This window comes from Ostrea edulis, chromosome 3, assembly GCF_947568905.1.
Source record: "Ostrea edulis chromosome 3, xbOstEdul1.1, whole genome shotgun sequence".
In the NCBI taxonomy this organism is placed as follows: Eukaryota; Metazoa; Mollusca; class Bivalvia; order Ostreida; family Ostreidae; genus Ostrea; species Ostrea edulis.
In genome coordinates, this window is record NC_079166.1 from 9467984 (window position 1) to 9491188 (window position 23205).

General features: G+C 32.9%; 1 protein-coding gene and 1 long non-coding RNA gene across 4 annotated transcripts in view; one reads left to right on the plus strand and one right to left on the minus strand.

The window, feature by feature from the left end:
• Positions 1 to 21296, plus strand: part of LOC125674716 (uncharacterized) — a 133208-nt gene extending 111912 nt beyond the window's left edge. For all 3 annotated transcript variants that reach the window (XM_056159904.1, XM_056159905.1, XM_056159903.1), the window contains 12 exons: positions 8050 to 8074; positions 9916 to 10037; positions 11369 to 11431; positions 11520 to 11576; positions 11828 to 11937; positions 12334 to 12437; positions 13542 to 13624; positions 13716 to 13781; positions 16212 to 16284; positions 16427 to 16506; positions 16713 to 16814; positions 16900 to 21296. In XM_056159904.1, coding sequence (XP_056015879.1) covers positions 8050 to 8074; positions 9916 to 10037; positions 11369 to 11431; positions 11520 to 11576; positions 11828 to 11937; positions 12334 to 12437; positions 13542 to 13624; positions 13716 to 13781; positions 16212 to 16284; positions 16427 to 16506; positions 16713 to 16814; positions 16900 to 17124 — 1110 coding nt within the window. In that variant the 3' untranslated portion in view covers positions 17125 to 21296. The remainder of the gene's footprint in view (positions 1 to 8049; positions 8075 to 9915; positions 10038 to 11368; positions 11432 to 11519; positions 11577 to 11827; positions 11938 to 12333; positions 12438 to 13541; positions 13625 to 13715; positions 13782 to 16211; positions 16285 to 16426; positions 16507 to 16712; positions 16815 to 16899) is intronic.
• Positions 1331 to 4771, minus strand: LOC125674729 (uncharacterized). Its single transcript, XR_007370227.2, has 2 exons — positions 4547 to 4771; positions 1331 to 3726 (listed from the first exon to the last, which is right to left on the minus strand). It is a non-coding gene; the product is annotated as an uncharacterized LOC125674729 (long non-coding RNA).
• Positions 21297 to 23205: the final 1909 nt, after the last annotated feature.

A 23205-nucleotide genomic window follows, 5' to 3' on the forward strand; every position in this document is an offset into this window, starting at 1 on the left:
TTTGATCAATATGTGACAAACATGATAAACATCGAGTAATGAAAGAAAATGTTACTGTAACTGCAATATAAAAACTATTAAATATGGTTAACCCCTTACATGGCAGATAAGCATTTTTACGCATCTCGGATAGAATATGTTTAAAGTCTAAAAATAAGGGTTATAACATTCAAATGATAGGGAAAAATCAACAAATAAGAAAGGAAACAGTTTCTGATTAAAATTACTGTAAATATTATAATTTCTTTTGAATTCATGGAGTAATAGGTTAATCTAGTTGTATAGAATTTTTGCGATATTTTGACCTCGCATTATATACGAATATTATATAACAGTAGCTAAGTACTTCGTTACTAGCTTGAAAATACGGATGTATATTTAATTGCTGTTATAAAATTTAGAAATTCATTTCAAAATTAAGGATTATCTCCCTCATGCATAGCTCTTATCCTTGGACGAATTTGGCTCCACTTATTTGGCACGCTGTTTTTGGCTATATTTAGATCTAAAACTTCATAGTTATTTCGGATTTCAAACATTTCGGTTGAGCAACACTGAAGAGACATTATTTGTCGAAATGCGCATCAAAATTGGTACCGTATAAGTTTTACATACTCCACTCGCTAGATATTGTGCCTTTATCAATTGTTGTATGAAAAGTCATAATTTGGAATGAAGTTGACGTAGCAAAATATTATACAGATTTTTGTATTATATATGATAAAAAAAATTAACTTTTAGAAAACAATGTCGAATGTGAGCACTGGTTTATGTGATAGTTCATCATTGTGATATTGCATATATATTTGATTACACGTGTAACAGAATCAGCAAATCAGTACATATATTATTTAAAATTAATTAACTTGATATCACAGAAACTTACTCCTTTTTACATATCTAAAATGAAATATCAGCTTATAGTCCTTGAACTAAAACTACGCCATCGTCAACATGTGTCATAATATATTCATCGGGATCGGCCAAGATCTCATTTTGAGACATGCACTAAGCAGGGTGAAAAAAGGAAGTAAGACACATTTGATGGTTGTGCTAGTTGTAACGGGAATGTGTGTTGTGAGCAATTCTTGGACATAAAGAACATGACCCACAATATGCCATTTTTGGCCTACCAAATTTGGAAAAATTAAAGAACACTGTAGAATAATTCTAAGATTATATTTTTTATCCATAACATGAGCCAAGTTGTATTGCGCAATCGTTTCCTCACACCGGATGTTTAAAGCACACAAGTAAATGCCCAAACCTACCGCAGTTTCACGTTTTCCGGGAAAATCGCATAAATTTGCCAACTTCAGTCTATAAATTCACATGGGCCGCATTACTCACGACTCAATTTTGTAAACTAAAATTAAAATGCAAAGTTAGATTAACACTTTCCATTAAAAAAATTAACTCGTAATCAATGCGGCCATGTCGAAAAAAAAAAATAATAATAACAAAAGTGTCGTCTGGAAACGTCAGATTCCAAGGAAGTCAATACATACATCTAACGCAGTTGATACGACTCAAAAAGAAACATCAAAGAGGTGAGTTTTTATGTTGTTATATATTTTTTAAAATAAAAAATCAATATCTAAACGAGTAAATATATGAGAGTCGTGGCCTATGGTAAAAAGGTACGGGGGGGGGGGGGGTTACACCTATCGTGTACATGTATGTTTGATTCCGAAGTCCGTTCCGATGGCTTTAAAAGTACCGATTTCCCTACCTTTTGTTACTTTAAAAATTTTATTGTTCGAAACAGAATGAATGTTCGAATCAAACGTACAGTACAAACTTATACGGCCATACGGAATACCCTAGTTAGAATAATCTGTGTCTCGGAACAGGCCCTCACCACAATCGGTCCGTAGGACATCATCATTTTAACGATAGAACACAGGCCCAGCATGTACACATGTATTACGCATGGAGATGTGCGATATATATTCAGACAGTATGTTCTATCGTATGAATTTGTCCATTGGTTCTCTCAATTTTTACAAATTCCGTACGTTTAATTATTATAGGCTACAGTTCAAAGTTTCTTATAAAATATGAAGTCTGTCAATCGTAACTGTAAAGTTGTAGCAACGTGTTACACTAACAAATGTCTGCATATTACGGCAATGTCAAACACGGCTGTTAGCTTTATCTATTTTACATTTGTAATTGAGAATTTGAACGCACGATATTCATACATCGAACAGAGTAGATATAAATATTGTTTTGTTTTCAATTTCAACTATTTAAGTTCGTAAATTCATAAGTCCCTTGTATATACGTGGAAAGAAACCTACAAAAACACACAGAGAGTTTGTTTTTAATGAAGTAGGTCAATTTAAATACATATCAAAGTATATCTTGTTAAATAATATTTGACATAACTTGTGTTGAAATGTAGAGTATTTACTTAATTATATTTACTTTTTTTCGATTGAAGGGCAATAACTCTAAATGGAAAACATAGTTTACTAGTGGTGGATCCTAGTTTTTTGTTTGTTTTTTTCGTTTTGTTTTATATATACACACGTATATCAAATGCTTTAATTGATTTTAGAATTTTTATTTTGTGCTATAGACAAAATTGATATTGAAAAGATATGTTTTAAATGTTAGGAAAAAAACCAATCTATAAAGGTGAAACAGCAAACCCCCCAACCCCCAAAAATGTATTACAATACTACTGATAATTTTTCTATTATTTATATTATTTCATGTATGGAGATGTGCATGGTTTTTGCACCAGTTTTCTTTTTGGATTAGGAAAATGGTTTACTTTTTCCTTAAAAAAGAACTTTGGAAGGGTCCATTAAACAGATCCAGGTTGGGAGATTTCAGTCTCTCATGAACTTAATTTCCGTGGAAACAAGGGGGTTATTTATATTCGGTCTTTCCTACTCCGGGATAGGAAAGACCGAATATAAATAACTTCCTTGTTTCCACAGAAATTTACATGGACTACATAATAGAAATAAATTAACCATGTAATATACATTGTTGTAAACCCCATACCCCCTCTATATTTCACACTGACATTAATCAACAAAACATTTGAAGATACACATTTTCAGTTTATTAGTGGAAAAAAAATAATTCCAAGTTTTTGAATACAATTTATTAATTGATTCACCAAGCATTAATTAACAAGTTAATTGATTTATAATTAGATTTTAGGAAAAATAACCTAGGCTAATGGGTTTTAACATGAAGATAAGATTTTCATCCAACCCAAATTGTATAATTTCAATTACATGTACATGTATATGACATAAATATTTCAGATATGCCAAGGAGTGGTCCCAAATTCTTTCTCTGTTTCAATTGTCCATGGAGAGTAAAACCAAAACACAGATCCAGGATTTCAAAGAAATATAGGACAGTGATCACCACTCTGATAGGGAGGGCACCATCTGATCATGATTTTCTGTGCAATAGATGCCAGAGTGTGTGTGTTGCTCCCACATTAAACAGAATAATATAAAGTCAGTTAGGCCACAGATTCAAGACAGTCCAGCACCACCACCAGCAGCAGCAGTTCTTCCAATTAGTCCCCCTTCTGTATCACTCCCATTCCCATGTACATCAAGAGGGCACACTTCATGCTGTATCTGCGAGTGACCAGGTCCAAAGTTAGTTGTAGTCCCAGTAGGAGTAAGGCATGAAATCTTCATTTCAAAAGAGGCCATCATTCCTGCCGGGGCTCGCTTCTGTACAAATCACCTATAACAAGACATAGAAGAACTTGAACCTATTACTGACAACACCATGTTCAACAAAACAGGAGTGACATAATTAATCAATTAAGTTTTTGAGAGCTGAAGTTTTGAGAAAAGAGAAAATAAGGTTGGATTTTGACAACAGTGAAAGTCTAACAGTGAGCATCAGAATATCCTGGGAACCCCTAAAGCTGCTTTTGAGGACTTGCTGACATATGTAAACCTGTAGAATATGCAAACTTGTGCTAGATAAAAGCTTAATAACCTTTCTACCAGTGATGTATTTGTTGACAATGAAAAGGGTATTTGATTTTAGCAGAATAATTACTTATTATAAACTACTAGTATTATCATTATGATACTTAACTGGCAAATAACAAACAACAAACATGATTTGTAAATGTTATTTCCTGTATATAGATCTACATGATACTTCTATTTTTGGGAACATTATGAAAATAGGCCAATTTAGATTATTTCTCATTCTGTGGCATTTACAAGCATGTATACATTACATGTAAATGCAATATAATCCAAACAATTAAAAACTACAGTGCCTTAGGATATATTCTATTTCAAATATGTATCTAGATGTAATTCTATTCAAATCTATATTAATGTGTCTGAAAGATTTTTAGATCACAGCTCATGAATTAAGTTCTGTCAGTCAATAATGTATTGCACAAACATTTAAAATTGTTGGTTAAAAGACCTCAGAGTCAATAATATACTGACTCTGATCCCCTATATCGGTGTTGTGTTGTTATTATTCACGCTATGAAATCTACATGTACATGTAACAAAAAAGATCATTTGATACTTACTATTAGGTGTCTACAGTAATTTTCCTTTAATCAGGTTTCACAGCAAATGCTCGTTGAACGTGTAATTCCGAGTAGATTCGAATTGAACATGTTTTGACGAGACGCGGTGTCAACTTATTTCGTTACCATTGATATCAATACTCGGTCGTTTTAATACTCAAAAACAAAACAAAACAAAAAACAAACCCAAAAACCCAAAACTATGGAATATGATATGAAACACAATTGTTCCAATGATTCACTTCTTTCACCATGTAAATATACTACATACTATATTTATTTTTCTTATTTCAGTATTTTAGAATTCAAGTAAAAATAATTTAAAAGTAAAGTTGAACAATCACGGCTTTGAACATCATTTCCAAAATATTTCTTATTTCTATTTCCCAAATTTGGTCAAAAATGCTTATTATGATCATTGAATAAGCCATTCTAGCTATTTGAGTGCATATAACTTGATATATTCAGAGATTTATAGGTTTATGTACATTGTACATGGTCATTGGAGGTTTATTGTTGTGACGTGTATCCCGAAATGTTAATTTTTTAACATTAAATACCACAATTTTCAACGTCATATTAACAAAAAAGTATAGAATATATGAAAAAAAGAAAAACATTTCTAGAAAGCCTATATTCCGAAGATTATTATATACGGAAATTATCAATATCCCAGGCTAGGCCATTTTTCATGGTTCGTGGGTCACGTTCTTTGTGAATTATAGTTTCCGAGTAAATAATTTTCTTTAAAATGTTATAAAGTGTTCCGTTTTATTTCGTTCTATACTGTGGTAAATAAAAAGAGAAGTACTCGGCTTCAATGAAAACTTTACACAATTTGACCTATCTGTTTTCGTTAGAATACAGAGAAAATACATTAATAATATGTTGTTAATGTACAAGAAACATTGATTTCTCTACCATGTATGCTTTGAAATGTACGTGCAACATTAAAAATTTATCGATATTATGCTGGTATGTATATTTCCTTTATTGGCAATTTTATTCAACATCAAATATATTCTGTTTATTAGGGCCCCGCATGAAATGCGGAAAGCCCTTTAGTAATCACATTGTCTGTCCGTCTCTCCGTCTGTCCCCATCACTCTCTTTGTGACACGATAACTCAAACAATTTTATCGTACAGTTTTCAAATTTTGTACAGAAATAATTTACAATCAGATGAAGACGCCTATAGACTTTGGGGTCATGTCACTTTGTCTATGTCATTATAATTGTTATTATGAACATTTTCTTTGTGACACGATAACTCTAACAGTTTTCATTGTACAGTTTTCACAGAAATATTTTACCATAAGAGGAAGATACCTATAGATTTTAGGGTCATCCCACTTTATCTGTCTCTTTGTATGTCATCTTTCTTATTATGACTGTATCTATTTACCACTGTCTAAGGGAGATAATTCAATTTGAATTATGGTATGTATTCTATTGATATAGAAAATTTACAAAATAATAACTCTACAACATTGTGTATGTGTATATTTTGTTTTTTATTTTAATGTGATATAAAAAAAATTGCTTGACGTTACATGTATATTGAATCAACACGTCATTCCCAGTCAGCAACTCTCGATCCGGATCGGAATCCGAAATAAAATTTCTTATGTCCGGTTGCAAAGTGAAACTACTTCATAATCATTGAATTATGTACTAATTGCACATTACAACTTTGAGAACTGTTCCTTTTAATAAAGAAAGTCACAAAATAGATACAAAATGAGTGTACCTTATTCATTACTGTTACCGAACTTTCGTCGGTGAAAATCTCGAAATGCCGTGTTTCACTGCGCTTGTTGACGGTAAGGTCCACATTTTCTACGTGAGTATTTTGATATTTGCTTATGATTTGTTTTAGCGCATACACGGTATGTTTCAGCTAGGAATAATGGAAACTGTATCACCTATGTAGTATGTATGTAAAGACATTCTATAGATTTCTATCAAACAGGTTGGGAACACTTCCCCTACAGCGAGATATTCTCGCTAAATCGCGGTTATTCCTCTCTAGCGAAAGTAAATATATCCCATACAACCGAGAAAACCATCCATGGAGTACATCTCTTCGTGTTTCATATGAAAAGAAGAAAAAGTGCTAAAATGTCTGATACTTCTGCAAATATATTAATCAAAACAAAAACACTCACAATGTGTATTGGATTTCAGACTGCTTCCCTCTTACGCAGCAACTTTGATATGCAATTTCTTGACTCAGACTGTGTTAAACAACTCGCGTCATGTTGAGTGTGTGTCGCACTTATTAAGTGTTGCACGAGATTTACCATTATTTTCAATAAAGACGCCAAACCACCTGTTAATGATAATGTTTACTTTCTCGCTAAAGAGGGATAATCGCGTTTTAAAAAGCGAGAATATATCACAATAGGGGAAGTGTCCCAACCTGTCAAATGTGTTTGAAAACGCTTAGACCCCCGATATCAGAATTTCCTTTTCCTAGACATCAATATATCAAATTCATAATCATTCTCGAATAGTATGTACCACATTTTGTACCAGTTATCCATTTTGAATCCCCTATTACACTGGAATTTAGTTGCATTCTGTTGTGTTTGAGTGAATGAGTGTGTGTCAAACAGAAGTAATTTAAATTTGCATCAGTGTCTCACAAATATGCTTCATGATTCCTTTTTCACAAGTTTGCATTCCAATGTATCTTTTGAATATTATTACTTTAACATGTATACTAGCCCAAAGCATTGCTATATCAAATACAGATGTCACTTTCCTCAAATAATCCTCAGCGGGGGCCTTGTTGACCGTGTCAGTTTTCTAGTTTTCTTCTGTCTTGCATGGACATAAACCTGCACAAGTACACAACACTACGACTCATACTTTTAAAGTATCCCAATTCTATGTAAACCCTCATAATAATCTGATAATGAGGTAAGATAAACATATATGTACGTGGAAAGTGTTGTTAGAATCGTTTGCTAAAAAGACGTTTAAAGGAAATCTTAGAACATCCGTATAAAGTGTAAAAACAAAACTTAGTTTATTTCATGTTAAGATGTTTGAATAATTTTTTGCTACTGATTTGATCAACTTGGGATATTTTACTAATAGTATTGCCAAATATATTAATGTTTAAACTTTGGGATATATAGTGTCATGCTTTTTTATTTTTATGGGACTATCGCGATATATTTAAGAACGATGTCATGATATCCCCAAGCTTATTATCATACAATACGTTCTCATATAAACTTTTAAAGTTGACATATTTCACCCAATTCTGTTAGACAGACATTGGTACTTTATTAAGGAGTATAGCCTGCATTAGCATACATGTAAATCGTTTTAGATTTGATGACACTCCCCAGTACATAAACCATGAAATGATAATAACATGGGATATAGCAAGATCATGTAGTTGTTTTCCAACAATTGATGTAAAAGATTTTCGGATTAGATTTATGATGTTGGGGTCTATTAAAGATTTGTTTGTAATCCATCTTTTGTAGGTAGCTGGTATTGACAATGCGCATGGTAAGCTTCTCGTCTTCTTTTCTCATTCCACGATTCCGATTATTTAGCATTCATCAATTATTATCATTGCTAAAAACATTGTTAATCCCTTTTTTCTTATTTCCTTGAAAATCTGGTGAGTGTTTAACATCGACTAAATGTTTTCTGCAATAAAGTAGAATACTTGATATCGATGATGCTTTCACCGTCAATATTTTTTTACCTTTAGTGACGGAAGTATGTAGGCGAGTTTTTTTAACTACCATGGATTCTGCCTGACTGCAAATTATTTTACTAGGTTTTCCTAGTTTCTTTATTGTCATCCTATATGTGTTTGTTCCCATACAGGAAATCTAAAAACAGCAACAACAAAAAAGAGCAACCAACTTATACTATTCTCAAAAATTCTAAAATGTAATATTTTTCTGCATTTTTGCATTGTCATGTTTTGGGTAAATAAGAAAGTGTGTTCCACTTATTATGGATAGTGTTTGAAGTATCTATCCTTATTGATTAAAAAGGCAAAAATGACCATTCTAATCAGACCTTTGCACATATAACTATCTTCTAAGACAGCCGCCAGCTGTTTGATCGTTCATCTGTTGTTTTAATGCACCGTTTTTCATTTCTTGAGCTGAAATGTTTAAGAGATAACCTCATAATTTGACTATTAGTATATAGGGATTCAGTATTGTTCAGGATCCGCCAATAAGCTTCATGCAAACTACCTAAGGCTAAACGTGTCGGATATTGCTCAAAATTCATCAATTTGCTTCATTCGAATTATTAAAACAAACTCGGGGAGTGAGTTCCAAACAAAACGTTTTCCAGGAACAAGACCCAATCCCCTCTATGGAACACTCAAGCTTCACTGTTGGTTGTTTCCATTCTTTTAGAAAATATATTGATTCTAGATACATGACTGCTGATAGCTGAATCATCATTTTGGGGTGATAAACTTTGTTGACTTTCTTAAACCATCAAACACTGAGTGAATGAATATATTACATAGGAATTTGGTGTGTGTCTCTTCACTTCCTAGTAATAACGTGTGTCTCACACAATGTTCTTCACGTAATATAACCCTATATTCAAAGCTAGAATATATAAATATGTGTGTGCACGAGCATCGCACGAAATCAAGTCTTTTTATGGATGAGTTAATTGCTGATTAGAGGAATTTAAGGTTAAGACATGCTTCATATCATGCCTGAGTCTCTGCATATCGTAAAATTTAATTAAACCCATGTTAACTGCGCAATTTAGTGAAAATGAATCCATGTCAAATTAAAGAAAAAACTAATATCTTGGATATATTCCGTGATTTTTTTCTTTGAGAAATCTGACTTAAGTGGATACCTATATTATACATATATAGTTATCATATGTTTCTGTACTTTAGTCAGATTGTTCTTTGAATGTTTGAAAATAATTAAATCCTATTATTAAATTATGTACTTTGATTAACTATACTTTTTCAAATAACGAGTTGTTTACCAAATGTATCCCAAATCATATATTTATGATTTCCATATCAATCTTCCCTTCTTTTGGCTATGAAATTACATTTTGTGCTTGTGGTGACGTCATCTAATAGATGAACATTACGTCATGTTTACAAAAAACAAAACAGTCGAATAAAGTGTGAAATAAATCACAAATCTTTGAAAATCAATGAATATATTAAGAAAATGATAGATAAGTGGTTGTGATGTCATACAATAGGAGAAAGCCATGTTTGCTGGGTGTTTTTTGGGGGGGTTTTTTGGTCATGTGCGACTGGTATTTGTCTTATTTATTCTGTGTTAAGTCACTTTGGTCTCAACACTGTTGTATCTTAGAAACTGTCTATATTTACCTAGCGTCAGCTCCATCTACATCTGGGGAGTACAGGCAGATGGAAGCCACCTCTGAACACCACCATTCTTCGAGTGAGAAAAGAAAAAAAGGCACTGATGATAAAGCTGTTGAAAAAAGGTTGAAGGTATATTATAATTATAATTGTCTCTATTAGTATGCCATGTCCTGTGATATCTATCTGTATCTCTCTGTGAATTTTAATTTGACATTTAGATACATCGAAGACGATTAATGTATATCTACTTACAACTATAATTTTCGTTCATATGGTTATTCGATATATCCCTGTGAACTCGAAATAAAAGACACTACAGAATCCTCCACATCTACCTTATACTTCGGTTAGAATTGGTCCTTAGTATACATTGATTGTCGTCAGAGGCAACTAAAACGGGCGGTTATTCGGATGAAATCGCGAAACCGAGGATCCATGTCGCAGCAAGTGTGGCACGATAAATATCCCTCTTTGCTAAAATGTCCTAAGCTCTGAACATAGATCTAAATTCTGCAGTATTTCACTGTCAATGGTGACGTCTTCATGTGTGTGCAAATTTCCTGAAAGGGATATTAAACAATATACAATCAATCAATCTACATCGCACTTAGATATTGTATCAAAAATAAATATTAATGGCAAACTAACAACTCAACATTATGAAAAATGGGTTGATTTCATCAGAGAACACTCAATTTATATTTGAAATAAATCAGAACGAGTGTAAAATACCGGGAAACGTTTGTTCTCTTTATTCGTTTGTTTCTTATTATGACATTCAATGCCATAATGTCGATTTCTATCTGGCGAGGTTTATTATGTTTCTAAGGTAAACAACTTAACATTCACTTTAGGTACATCTGAAGATGGATGTTACATGTAAATATCTATTACATGTAGATTGTCAATTTCCTTGGGACAAACCAAAAATGACATAAGATGACTAAAGATAGTAAGATAGTAAGAAATGTTAAAAAACTACCACTAATTCTACGATAATATATGAGAGAATGTATCATATGTTTATTGCTTTTGACTTGCTTTTCAATATGATTTCAAAGTAGAAAATTACATGTAGTACGTCTTCTTCGTCAAATGAGGTGATCCACAAAGCGCGCTGTGATAATGGCTGAGTACAATCTAATTAATGATTATAATAAGTGCAAAACTCCCCTCCTACTCGGTGAGATTCTCAATTTTGTGCAATGCGAATAAATTAGAAAAACGACATAGAATAAAATAGCCAAAGAAAAGTAAAACGAAGATCAAATAATGTGCACTAACTAATAAAAGAGAAAAAACCCAAATAGCCTTGTTTTTGTAGCTAGGATCTGAGTTCCATCAAACGAATAAAGAGAACAAACGTTTCCCGGTATTTTACACTCGTTCTGATTTATTTCATATATAAATTGAGTGTTCTCTGATGAAATATAACACGATTTATTTGAATTCATTTGCAGCCTATACCCTCCAGAGGTCTATTGAATATAGGGTTTTCATGCTACAGAAACAGCATTTTACAGGTTCGTTTTATATGAATTACGCAATGAAGATAAATCATGTATTTCATATCATATCTAAATTCAATACGATTAAATTGTTTACCTGCAGATACTGGCTGAGACGCCAAAGTTCCTTGAACAAATACAGGATGCCATTCCGCATAAGGTATTTCGTAGTATTTTCTGGTATACTTGGTACCCAAATTATGAGCAAATGAATGAGAGTATTACAGTTCTTACGGGAAAAAATCAAGATCTATTGAACATATTCTCTTTTCTTGATCCACAAAAATTTGAATCGCTAAGACTAATCATCAATCAAAATTTTAGATGCATTTTCTCATTTTGAGCTTGAACAAACAAAAGACGAACAAAATGAATATCTGGACTTCCAATGCTTATTATTCTTCATTTCAGACTGATCATTGGATAACTGCATTCTGTGAAGTCATATATGGAATTCAGAATCAATCCACAGCGGAAAAAGAAGACTGTCTCCATTCATTTCACTTTGGTTTCAACCAAATGTACTTCACACATTAATTTTAAATCCCATATAAAGTGTTAAATTGCTACATTTGCATGCAATCATATCATCGACTATTTTTTTGTGGTAGAATATAGGTTTAAGGTAGCTCATTACACTAAAATTATATTTAATGGCTTGCGTAATAGTATGGTGCAATAAATTTAGCACCTACTTGTCAGATAATTAATTTATGAAGTCAAATTGTTATGTCAACATTTCAGATGATAATCGGCTAAACAAGGATTCACATATTATAAATACCAAATGCAGGTCATGCAAGACGTAATTTAGGTGATCCCTAGATACAATAATTCATACAGCTACATTGTGGTTTTTTAACATATATCTACTTCTTATTTTGACATCTGATTTAAATCTTGAATCCCCTTTTCAGCAACGCAGGATTTCAAGAGTATCGGCAAGAGGACACTCTCTCCTTCTTTACAAGTCTTCTTAATGGAATTGAAGATGAATATAATAATACCACAAAATTCAAAGGTGATTTTACCATACCCTTCAAAAAGGGGCATATTAGTTTCAACATGTCTGTTGCTATGTCGGTCTCTCGGTAGAACGAGTGTTTTTCGCTCAGCATTTTGAGAATCATTTGCTTGACATGCATCAATCTTATTACACTACTTTCTCTTAAAGCGAAAACTAACACTATTGATTTTGATGTCGGTTAATATTCCTTGAACATAGGAAGATATTACCTCTCAATATTTTGTGAACCCTTAGTTTCACAGACATCAAACTTAGTGAACTGGTTCTGTCTAATAAGTAGATAATACCTATTGATTTAAAGGTCACAAAGTCAAAGATGAAGGCCAAATTGAATATGGACATAGGAAGGTATTGTCTATTCAATATGGTGTGAATATATTGCTTGTCAGACATCAAACTTAATGCGCTACTCTCTCCTAATGAGTAGATGTCCCTATTGATTTTGAAGTCACAACGTTCAGGGAAATTTGTTAAACTGGACATTGTAAGATATTATCTGCTCAAAATTTAGAACATATTTTGTTTGACAGACATCGAACTTAATACATTAGGTTCCCTAAGATACAGGTGTTTCCAATTGATTTTGATATACTAGATATAGTAAGATATGCCCTGACTGAGATCAGGCTATCCCTTTGTTGACAGACATCAAACATGGTACACTAAGGAGTAAATTGTGTCAATTGATAATGAAGTCACAAAGTTAAAGGTCAAATTACGCTGGACATAAAAAATATTGTCCCATCAATATCTTGTAAACCCTTTGATGATTGACATCAAAAATGCTAGTACCCCTAGTTAGTAGTTGACTCATTTGTTTTCCAGTCACAATGTCAAAGGTTATGACTCAAATTACTGGTTATTCGGAAATATATGTTTGGTATTTTGCGATAAAACTTGCATCTGACTAGTAGATAACCACACCGTTCAATATCACCAGACATTCTAAATTTAAAGTTGTTTCATTTCAGTATTGACACATTGCAATTATTGTTTTCAGATTTGATGTTTCTTCAATTTTTATTAATTTTCTTTTCCGATGGCTTTTATTTTGCATCAGAATGTCTTTAATCGAATGGACTATTTCATGTATTTAAGGTGAAGGTGAAAAATTGTTGAATCCTGTTAACATATTCAAAGGACAATTGAAAGATAGATATTGCTGCAAAGAGTGCAGTCATGTAAGTTTGTTCTATGTAATATATTGCAAATTGGTTAAAGAACACATCTGACAATGGTATTTGTAAATCAGAACAATGACTTATCATTTAGATTGAAGATTTCAACCACAGCAGCTTCTTCAGCCTACCCCTTCCACGAATTGATTCGTCTAGAAAGGTATTGCATAATCAAATGAACTCTTTTACATAGTTCGGCTGTTTGATTTAGTTGTGTTTGGTGTCCCTTTGAGAATGTTGCACTAATATCAACACGTCACCAGCTCTAGGAAAAGTATCACACATTTAGACCTTATGTTTAGCAAACAGTGTTATATCACTAATGTTTCATTAACGTGTCAAGATCAATCAATACATGGTACCTCTAGTTTTAAAATCATATTCGAAAGACCAGCGACTCTCACTTAAAAATGTCTAGCATTTGGCGTAAAAGAAATTAAGACCTATATTTACGCCATAGAATTGACGTAACCATAGCATAAGCAGGGTTGTGACATGCAGCTTCCTGGTGACGAAGCAAACGTTCTGTACACTGAAAAACTGCAACCGGTAATTTGTTCTTGGGATCTACGTCGGATGCTCTACTAATATTCTATGGAATGCATTAATCAAATATTCTATGAAATGGATTAATCTACAGTAATGCATCATAAGCATTTTAAGTGTTCAAGTTCTCTAGAAAATTTACATAACTTGGTTTTCAAAGTGGTAACAAATGGTTCACAATTTTGAATTCTTAATATCAAATTTAATAAACTATCACTAACTAAATAGTATACACATCTTTGAATCCACCCAAAGAGTAATTCTCAAAATTTTCACAAAACGCAATTCGCACAGTTCATGTTTTAACCACCCACATTACTGTTTTTATAAGATATAACAAACTGTTAGTGGGGTTTATTCACAACACGCTAAGGCAAATTTATAGTTTCAATACAAATGGTTGATCTTCGGATTTACCATGAGTGTTTAATTTGTTTGTATATTGTTTTAGGACTCGTAATAAACAACACAGAGTCCTACACATCTGCTTCGTACTTAGATATTTGATTGGAATTAGATATTAACGGTAAACTAACAACTCAACTTTATGACAAACGGGATAGTGTCAGTTTCTCCATCGTCCACTTTCCATATTCATGTAACAATATTCCATCATCACCTGCTGTATAGCTCAACAATAAAATAATACACCATCTGTTGTAACCATTTTTTCCAGTGTTTCGACCTACAATTTATGAAAGTATAAAAATTACCAAATTCATGACAAAACTTTCTTCCGTAGTTTTCACACCGAGATGAATCCTACAAGTTTGTTTGAACAGTCATTCCATAGTTCCTCAAAACCGCATAATAGTCTAAATCTGATAACTATAGAACTTATAATTAGTAAATCTACATGAATTTACTTACACATTGATGGATCCAACATTATCGAGCTATAATATACTAAACAGAAATGTGGGATTATCTATCCATCCGTGTCGTTCCATATAGACATACTTCCGGTGATAATAAAGAAACAACCTGTCATTTGTCGAATGTTGTGGCACACGTTTCATACTACTTGTTAAGCTGTTTTAGCTCACCTGAGCTGAAAGTTCAAGTGAGCTTTTCTGATCACTCGTTGTCCGTCGTTTGTCCGTCTGTCTGTCCATCTGTCTGTAAACGTTTCATATCGTCGACTTCTTCTCCAGAACCGCTGGGCCAATTTCAACCACACTATTTACAAATCATCCTTGGGAGAAGGATATTCACGTTTGTATAAAGGAAGGACCATGTCCCCTTCAAAGAGGGAGATAATCACAAAAATGCAAAAATAGGTTGGGATCATTTAATAATCTTCTTCTCAAGCGCCTGAAACCTCCCTGACATAGTGCAGATTCAAGTGTGTTAAAATCACACACACACCCTTCCCCCGGAGGGAGGATGGAGCCAAAAGTGGGGATCAAAGTTTTACATACAATGTTTTATCAAAATGTTTTAAAAAGTTTTTTTCTCAAGAACCATTGGTAAAGGAAAATACAAATTACATGAAAGTTTTCGGACATAATGTAGATTCAAGTTTGTTAAAATGATGACCCCCGGTGATAGGATTGCGCCATTAAAGGGGATCAAAGTTTTACATACAAATATATCGGGAAAAATCTTTGAAAATCTTCTTAAGAACCACTGCACAAGGAAAGTAATAATTGACATGAAAGCTTCCTGACAGCGCAGATTCAAGTTTGTTAAAATCATAGCACCCGGGGGTAGGATTGGGCCTCAATAGGGGGTCAAACTTTTACATACAAATATATTTACATGCGAATATGAAGGAAAATCTTTAGATATGGGCCAAGGTAATTAATGTGAGCGATGTGGCTCAAGGGCCTTTTGTTACATAGTAATTTTGATTACGAATTACTCCGCTTACCTGACAGCGGGTATGATTGGACAACAGGGAAAACTTGCTCTTCCTATTCACCAAATCCCACCTCTGATGCTTACGTGGATCTGTACTGTACTTGTCCTTTCAAATTTGCGTTCTTTATAGGAATAATGACATTCTTCACTATTCGTCATCTTATTTTTATGCATTTTCAAGACGATGACTATAGGATCATGTTTGATGGGACTCCTGAAGAAAGAAGAAGTAGATTTACCTTGTTCGAAGTGTGGTAAGAAACTATATTTATTTTCTCCAAAATCAGATTAAAGCGATTGACACTAGACGCTTTCGCGTACTGAATATAATCAAAAGATTAAATGAAATTACGTGAATATCTATTTGTAATTTCTTGAATATTTTCAAATTCATAGGATCCCTGGGTGTTACAAAAGAAATGGATATTGTAGAATACCCTGAAATTCTTGTCCTACAGATTTGTAAATTGGAGGAGGTAATGTCAATTGTGCATATTTTATTGATTATACAGATTGTGAGATATCACTTCCATGTACATTTCGATAAAAAGTTTTATGTGGTTCAAAAGACTCGGGCCTCTTTTTTTGTTTGATAACCACCAATTACTTGAGTATATATAATATTTCACTCCAATATGCGTGTAGGTATAGAAATGTGAGTTTATGAAATGTACATCAACAGGTGGAATATTACGGGATGGAGAGAAAATTGGAGAAGCAATCATTCCAAAAATTTCGATTTTGGGATGATTTCAAAGGGCTTACTAATAAAGAGTTGATAAAGGTAATTTGCAAATTTTGACTTGAATACGCCTACTCTGATTATGTGAATGTGTAGTACATGTATAAGATTCATTTTTTTTCTGTAGAAAATTGGTCTAAAAACACTGCTCCCATACAGATTATTCGGTGTCGTGGTTCACTGGGGCAGTGAGAGCGGGGGCCATTATATATCTTTTGTGAAGAGGAAGAGCGATCGTAAATGGATCAGATGCGATGATTCGTATATTACGGATAGTAGCATTGATGCTGTTCGGAAAAGCGACGCGTATTTGCTTTTTTATGAAAAGATCAGTTCTGAAACCAAAGTATAAATTGGTTGAAATGTTATCTTATATATGATTCCAATTTAGTCCAGGAAAGAACATTTTGCATTGGAATCTACCTCTAGTACCGAAAGATGGATATTGATAATAATCAAAATGCGAGAGTGTGTTTTATATGGAAAAATAAGAGTAAATGGATGCAAACAATATTGGGGAGTTGTTAAGAAAGTGATGGTACATATTTTTTTCTTTGGAATCTTATCATCAAATATAATGTGTTGTGACAATTACATCGTGAGGTTACTTAGAGGTCAGGTGTCGCAGAAAAATTATCTACGATGTTTTTATTTGCTTTTGTTTTTTGGTGTTTGTGATTGTTTTTTAAGTTTTTGTATTATCATTGTTTTGTGCTTGATTGATGTATTCTAAGTTTCCCTAGTTGTCGGGGGGGATCCAATGTTTCTTTGTTACATATATATACATGTGAGCTTAATATCATATAACCATGAATCTTTATACAGGCACATTATTCCAGCATTTTCTTTTGTTTCCAATGTCGACAATTTATTTATCACAAGAGTTTTGCATTGAATATTGATTTGACAAACACATATAAGGTAGGGATTTTTGGGGGTGGGGGAGGAGTGGGAGTACACATTAGGGGTTCTTTAGATTGTTCTAGGCATGTGTTTGGATTTTTTTCTTCGAAAAAAAAACACACCACAATTATAATAAAGGTAGCAACGAGCTAAAAGGATTAGGACAGAGAAACATAGATTCAATTAATTTTTCACGTTGAATATGGAAATAATCCTTAGTTCTGTCGATCTAATGAAAATTATACTTGTGTATTTCGCTCCTCTACAATACATGTCATAGGGGAACGAAATACTATAAGTACACAGTATAAAGCTAATTTTAATTAGATTAAAAACTCATTGTTGTTATGTGGATTATTCCCATTCGATGGTAGTGTTATGATCCCCTGCACGAGGCAGTTTGCCAAACTTATTGATAATGAGAAGGCCTAGTGTTTAACGAAATGTAATATGGATCAAAGCCCAGGCAAGACAATAGATGTGAATTCATACATGATCTTTGTTATAACGTCATATTAGAATTGAAGAAGTGGCGGATCTATTCAAAAGATATATTACAATGTACAACAGAAGATATAACCCTCTTTTCTTAAATATCAACCACACACGTCGAGTTTACAGTTTTAATTGCTATGTATATCTAAAGATTCTAAAGTTTGAAATAGGGTAATACCCCTTGACGTAATTTTTTTTCTCTTTATGTCACATTACTTTCTTTGACAAGAAATTGTACATACTTCTTTAAAAGTATGTAAGTGTGTAAACTTGACATATAGTGATCGTGGTCAAATTTTTGATTTTAGGCTTTTGAATAGAGTTCGATGCATCGTTATTCAAAATATGCGAGAAGTCTGCTATCTACTTATATTGTGTGATTTATTGGACTATGATATTTTTCTGTTTTAACTATCCGTTCCATGTATATTGCACATGTTCTTTACGTACATTAATGAATTGTATTTGAAGACATATAGTGTGTACAAATATCATCACTGTTCTGTCCATGGTTAGTATTGCAGCGTTTTGACGAGTTGTATGTGGGATAGTCAGTGATGTTGCTGTTTAGGCGTGTATTTGTTCAAGATAGGCTAATGGTGGACTAAAGTATTATGCATACGTATATAGAAGCTTTGATTTGTTTGTTTTGCTTTACAGTATCCAACTCGGAAACAAATTAAGTTACAGAATTTACCGAGTGGCAGCATGTATAATGTTGATCTTTTGTGAATATTTCACTTTACAATAAGAGAACGCATTAATCAGCATATTGTAAATATTGAATAGCAAGAATGAGACACATTATGCTTATATCCATGTACAGCGAGTGGGAGATATTACTTTTAAGGAATATATGGTTTTTATACGCCCGTCTTAAGACGGGACGTATTATGGTATGGCGTTCATGTCCGTCCGTCTGTTAGCTTTTTCGTGTCCGACCCGTAACTTAAATACCACAAGGCCTAGAATCATCAAACTTTGTCTGTAGATGCATCTTGGGTAGAAGGTGTGTTGCACATTAAAACCAGGTCACTGTGACTTTTCATTAAGACGCTATCCGTCTGTCCGTCCGTCTGTTAGCTTTTTCGTGTCCGACCCGTAACTTAAATACTACAAGGCCTAGAATCATCAAACTTTGTCTGTAGATACATCTTGGGTAGAAGGTGTGTCGCACATTAAAACCAGGTCACTGTGACTTTTCATTAAGAAGATATGGCCATATATGGCAAAAACTTGTCCGGCTCATAACTTGAAAACTATTAGACCTAGAATCACCAAAATTGGTCAACTAATGCATCTTAGGTAGAAGGTGTGTCGCATCCTACTTTAAGGTCACTGTGACATTTAATTAAGGTGATATAAAAAAATGTTTTGATGGGTACAATCTATACTGTTAACAATATGTGACGGGCGTATCATGTGCCGTGGCGGTGCACTTTATTTATGGTGGCTCACTACACCTTGAAATAGTTCCTCAAATCAGTATGAATTGATTAAGCCATAAAAGATGCCATGGTAAATAAAATGTATATATGCCAAAAAGGCACAAAATATGCAAATTGGGATAAAACACGATTTAAAAAAAAAAAAAAAAAACATTTCAACATATGAAATATTTTGTATTGCTTGTAGGAGTTGTGAGATTGATCACTGTTCGTTATCTTCACCTTTCATATGAACAAAAGACTGGCGGATTTGAACTCGAAATCTGCGGTTCTTCAGCCCAATGCTTTTTTTTTCTCTTTTATTGATTAACATTTAAACAGATATATCAAGACTAATCATCAATTACAATCGTATTTAAAACACTTTGTATCTAAAATATGAATAATAATATTCCCTGTTTCTTTCTATAGAGGATTTATATGTAAGAAAAACTTTTTAAACAGGTTCATTTTCTTTTCTAATAATGGTTATATGAAATGTAATGTCTCAATGTATATCTACAAAGCCTTTCATTATCAATTGTCTTTTCACTTTGCAAAAAAACCTGTCTTCTATGAATACAAAATCTGCATACCGATATAACATAATTGACAAAAAATACATTCACGTTTTTGGTACCCTTATGTAATGCTGTCATGACGGGACGTATTATGGTACAGCGATGTCTGTCCGTCCGTCCGTCCGTCCGTTCGGGGTTTTCTCTTTATAATTTCATTTCCCTTTCACATATCATGCTGAAACTTGCTATGTAGCTTCTTTGTGGGTCACTCTAGATCATACTGCAATTTTGATCCATTTCGACTTTTTGTCCAGGAGTTTTGCCCCTTTATTTGGAAATAATTATTATATGGAGGGTACATAATTTGTCCGCCCTACTTCTCCCACAGTTTTCAAGTGAGAGCCTTCTTATTAAGTGGAGTGTTTGTATGGGTATTGAAGATGTGCATGTGGGATGGATTTTGATTTTCTACAATTTTTGAGAAAATTACAGGTTGTTGAACTTAGTCTGTTTGGAAATTAATATTCTATGGAGGGTACATAATTTGTCCGCCCAACTCCTCCCACAGTTTTCAAGTGAGGACCATCTTATTTTGTGAAGTGTTTGTATGGGTATTGAAGATGTGCATCTGGGGAAGGATTTTGATTTTCTTTTATTTTTGAAAAAATTACAGGTTCTTCAACTTGGTCCATTTTGAAGAAATCTCGATTTTTAAGCTAAGACCCTTTGTTCATATGAAAGTTTGTCACAACCTCATGATGGCTGATACTACCTGAAGCAAAGTTATACAAATTATAGCACAAGAAAAGCACCCTATGTAAGCATTTCACGGGCGTATTATGTACTGTTTGCGGTACTCTTGTTTGAACTAACAAATTATAAAATATTTGTACTGTACCGGAATGGAACACTATATTTTGATCTGTATATGAAATAAGAAAATTTGGCTGAAAGCATGTTCTTTTATACTAATTTTCATTGACATAATTTTTCCATTCTTTTGGAATAGATAATATCAAATCCTTATAATTTGTTGTAATCATTGAGATATTTAACTTTGAATTTTGTTCTTGAGAAATCTTCACAATACATGATATTGGTAAAAATCCAGGAATTACTTCATATGAAATATCCTTGACATGTGTAATACCAGCACTAATAAAATCTTTCCAATTCAACATTTTGTTTTTTCTTTGCACTTTCGGATTAAAAAACAAACAATAATTAAAAACATCATTTCCTTTTTCTGTAACAATGATATAATATTTTATGGCATACCATGCACAAAATAATTTATTGTAAAAGAGTGGTAGACCCTGGAAATCTGTTTTCTTAAACTGGAGTAAACATATCTCCCTCACTGCTCCTAAATTTTGAATCGTTGATAGGAAATGTCTAAAAATATGTTTCTACAGAAAATATTTAGTACAACAAAAGTGCTTTGCAAGAAACTTAAGTCTAAGCCTTTTGAATACTGTCTCTAGTCCATTGTGGAATTGAAATAACTGAAAATGAGTACCAAAATTTAAACATAAAAAGGTATTAATTAGAGTGGCTCTACCTTGAACTGTTAGGGATCTCTGTCTCCATAAATTAAGAGTTTACTTAATGTTTTTAACTTTGTCTCTCCAATTAAAATTTTCACACTCTACTCCATTTTTGCCAAAATAAATACCAAGAATTTTCATGACACCTGTCTCGGAAACACTCAATGATATCTTTTCCTGTTCAAAAATTCTACCAGTCCCTATACACATTATTTTAGACTTCTGAATGTTTATTTTGGCACCAGATGCTTTTTCATACATGTTAAATACTTTGAAAACTTCTAAAACAGTATGTTAGTCACACAGTCATTGTAGTATCATCAGCATGCTGAAATATCAATCCATTTTTATCTGACATTGGTATTAGAATACCTCTTATTACAATATTTTGTTTCATGACATAATTCCGAGGTTCTGCTGATAAAACATATAATAATGCAGATATTGGACAACATTATCTAACAAAAATTTTTATAGGAAAATATTTAGTTAAATGTCCATTACACTTTACACCACTGTATATATCCGTATAAAACGTCTGTACCCATTTTCTAAATTGTGTTCTAAAACCAAATACCTCTAATACATCAAGTACATACTCCTGACTCACTCTATAAAAAGTTTTTCCTTATCAATTTTAACCACATAACTCTCTCAATTATCCATCTCTACCATATCAACCACATATTTAATGTTAACTAGAGTATTTGCAATATATCTCCATATTATACACCAATTCTGTATTTCAGACACAATATTTGGCAGTACAGGTTTCAGTCTATTTGACATAATTCTTGCTATTATCTTATAATCTACATTTTACAGGCTAATAAGCATCCAGTTTTTCAACAATTTTTATCTCCTTTCTTCTTGTATAACAACGTAATAACACCCATTTTCATGAAGTTAGACATCGTGTTTTTCTGTTAATTTCTTTAAATATATAGAGTAGAATATATCTTAACTGTGGTAAAAACTTTTTATAAAATTATACAATCAACCCATCAGATCCTTGGCTTTTATTATTAGCCATTTCCTTGATTGCATTTTCAATCTCTTCAACTTCACCTCAAATGGGTCGAAATAGTCCACTCCAACTCGATAAAATAGCGGTTCATCAGGTATTAAACGATCCTATGGTAATTGAGCCAGTTTCTGTTCTCCAACTTTGGAACTTTGACGACGACAAACTACACACTTCGAAATCAGCCTTCTGATGGATGAAGACGCATGTATCAACCAGTATTTCTGTCTTAAAACAGAAAGCATGTGGTTCCTACCACTGTGTTTCACTTCATGATGTATCTGTCTTAATATCAAGTTTGACACATGATGATTCCTGGGTAAGACAATTGGATGTTTGGTTTATCAAGGCATAATGGCTCTGTGTAATCTACCTCCAACACGTATAAGTCCATTGTCAAAAATGGGGTCAAGTTTTCGGATATTGCTACCTTGTTTCACATTTTTCTTGAGCTGAACTTTGAGAAACAATTTCCTCCTGATTTTAGGAATCCATGCAATACTTTTCTTCAATTGG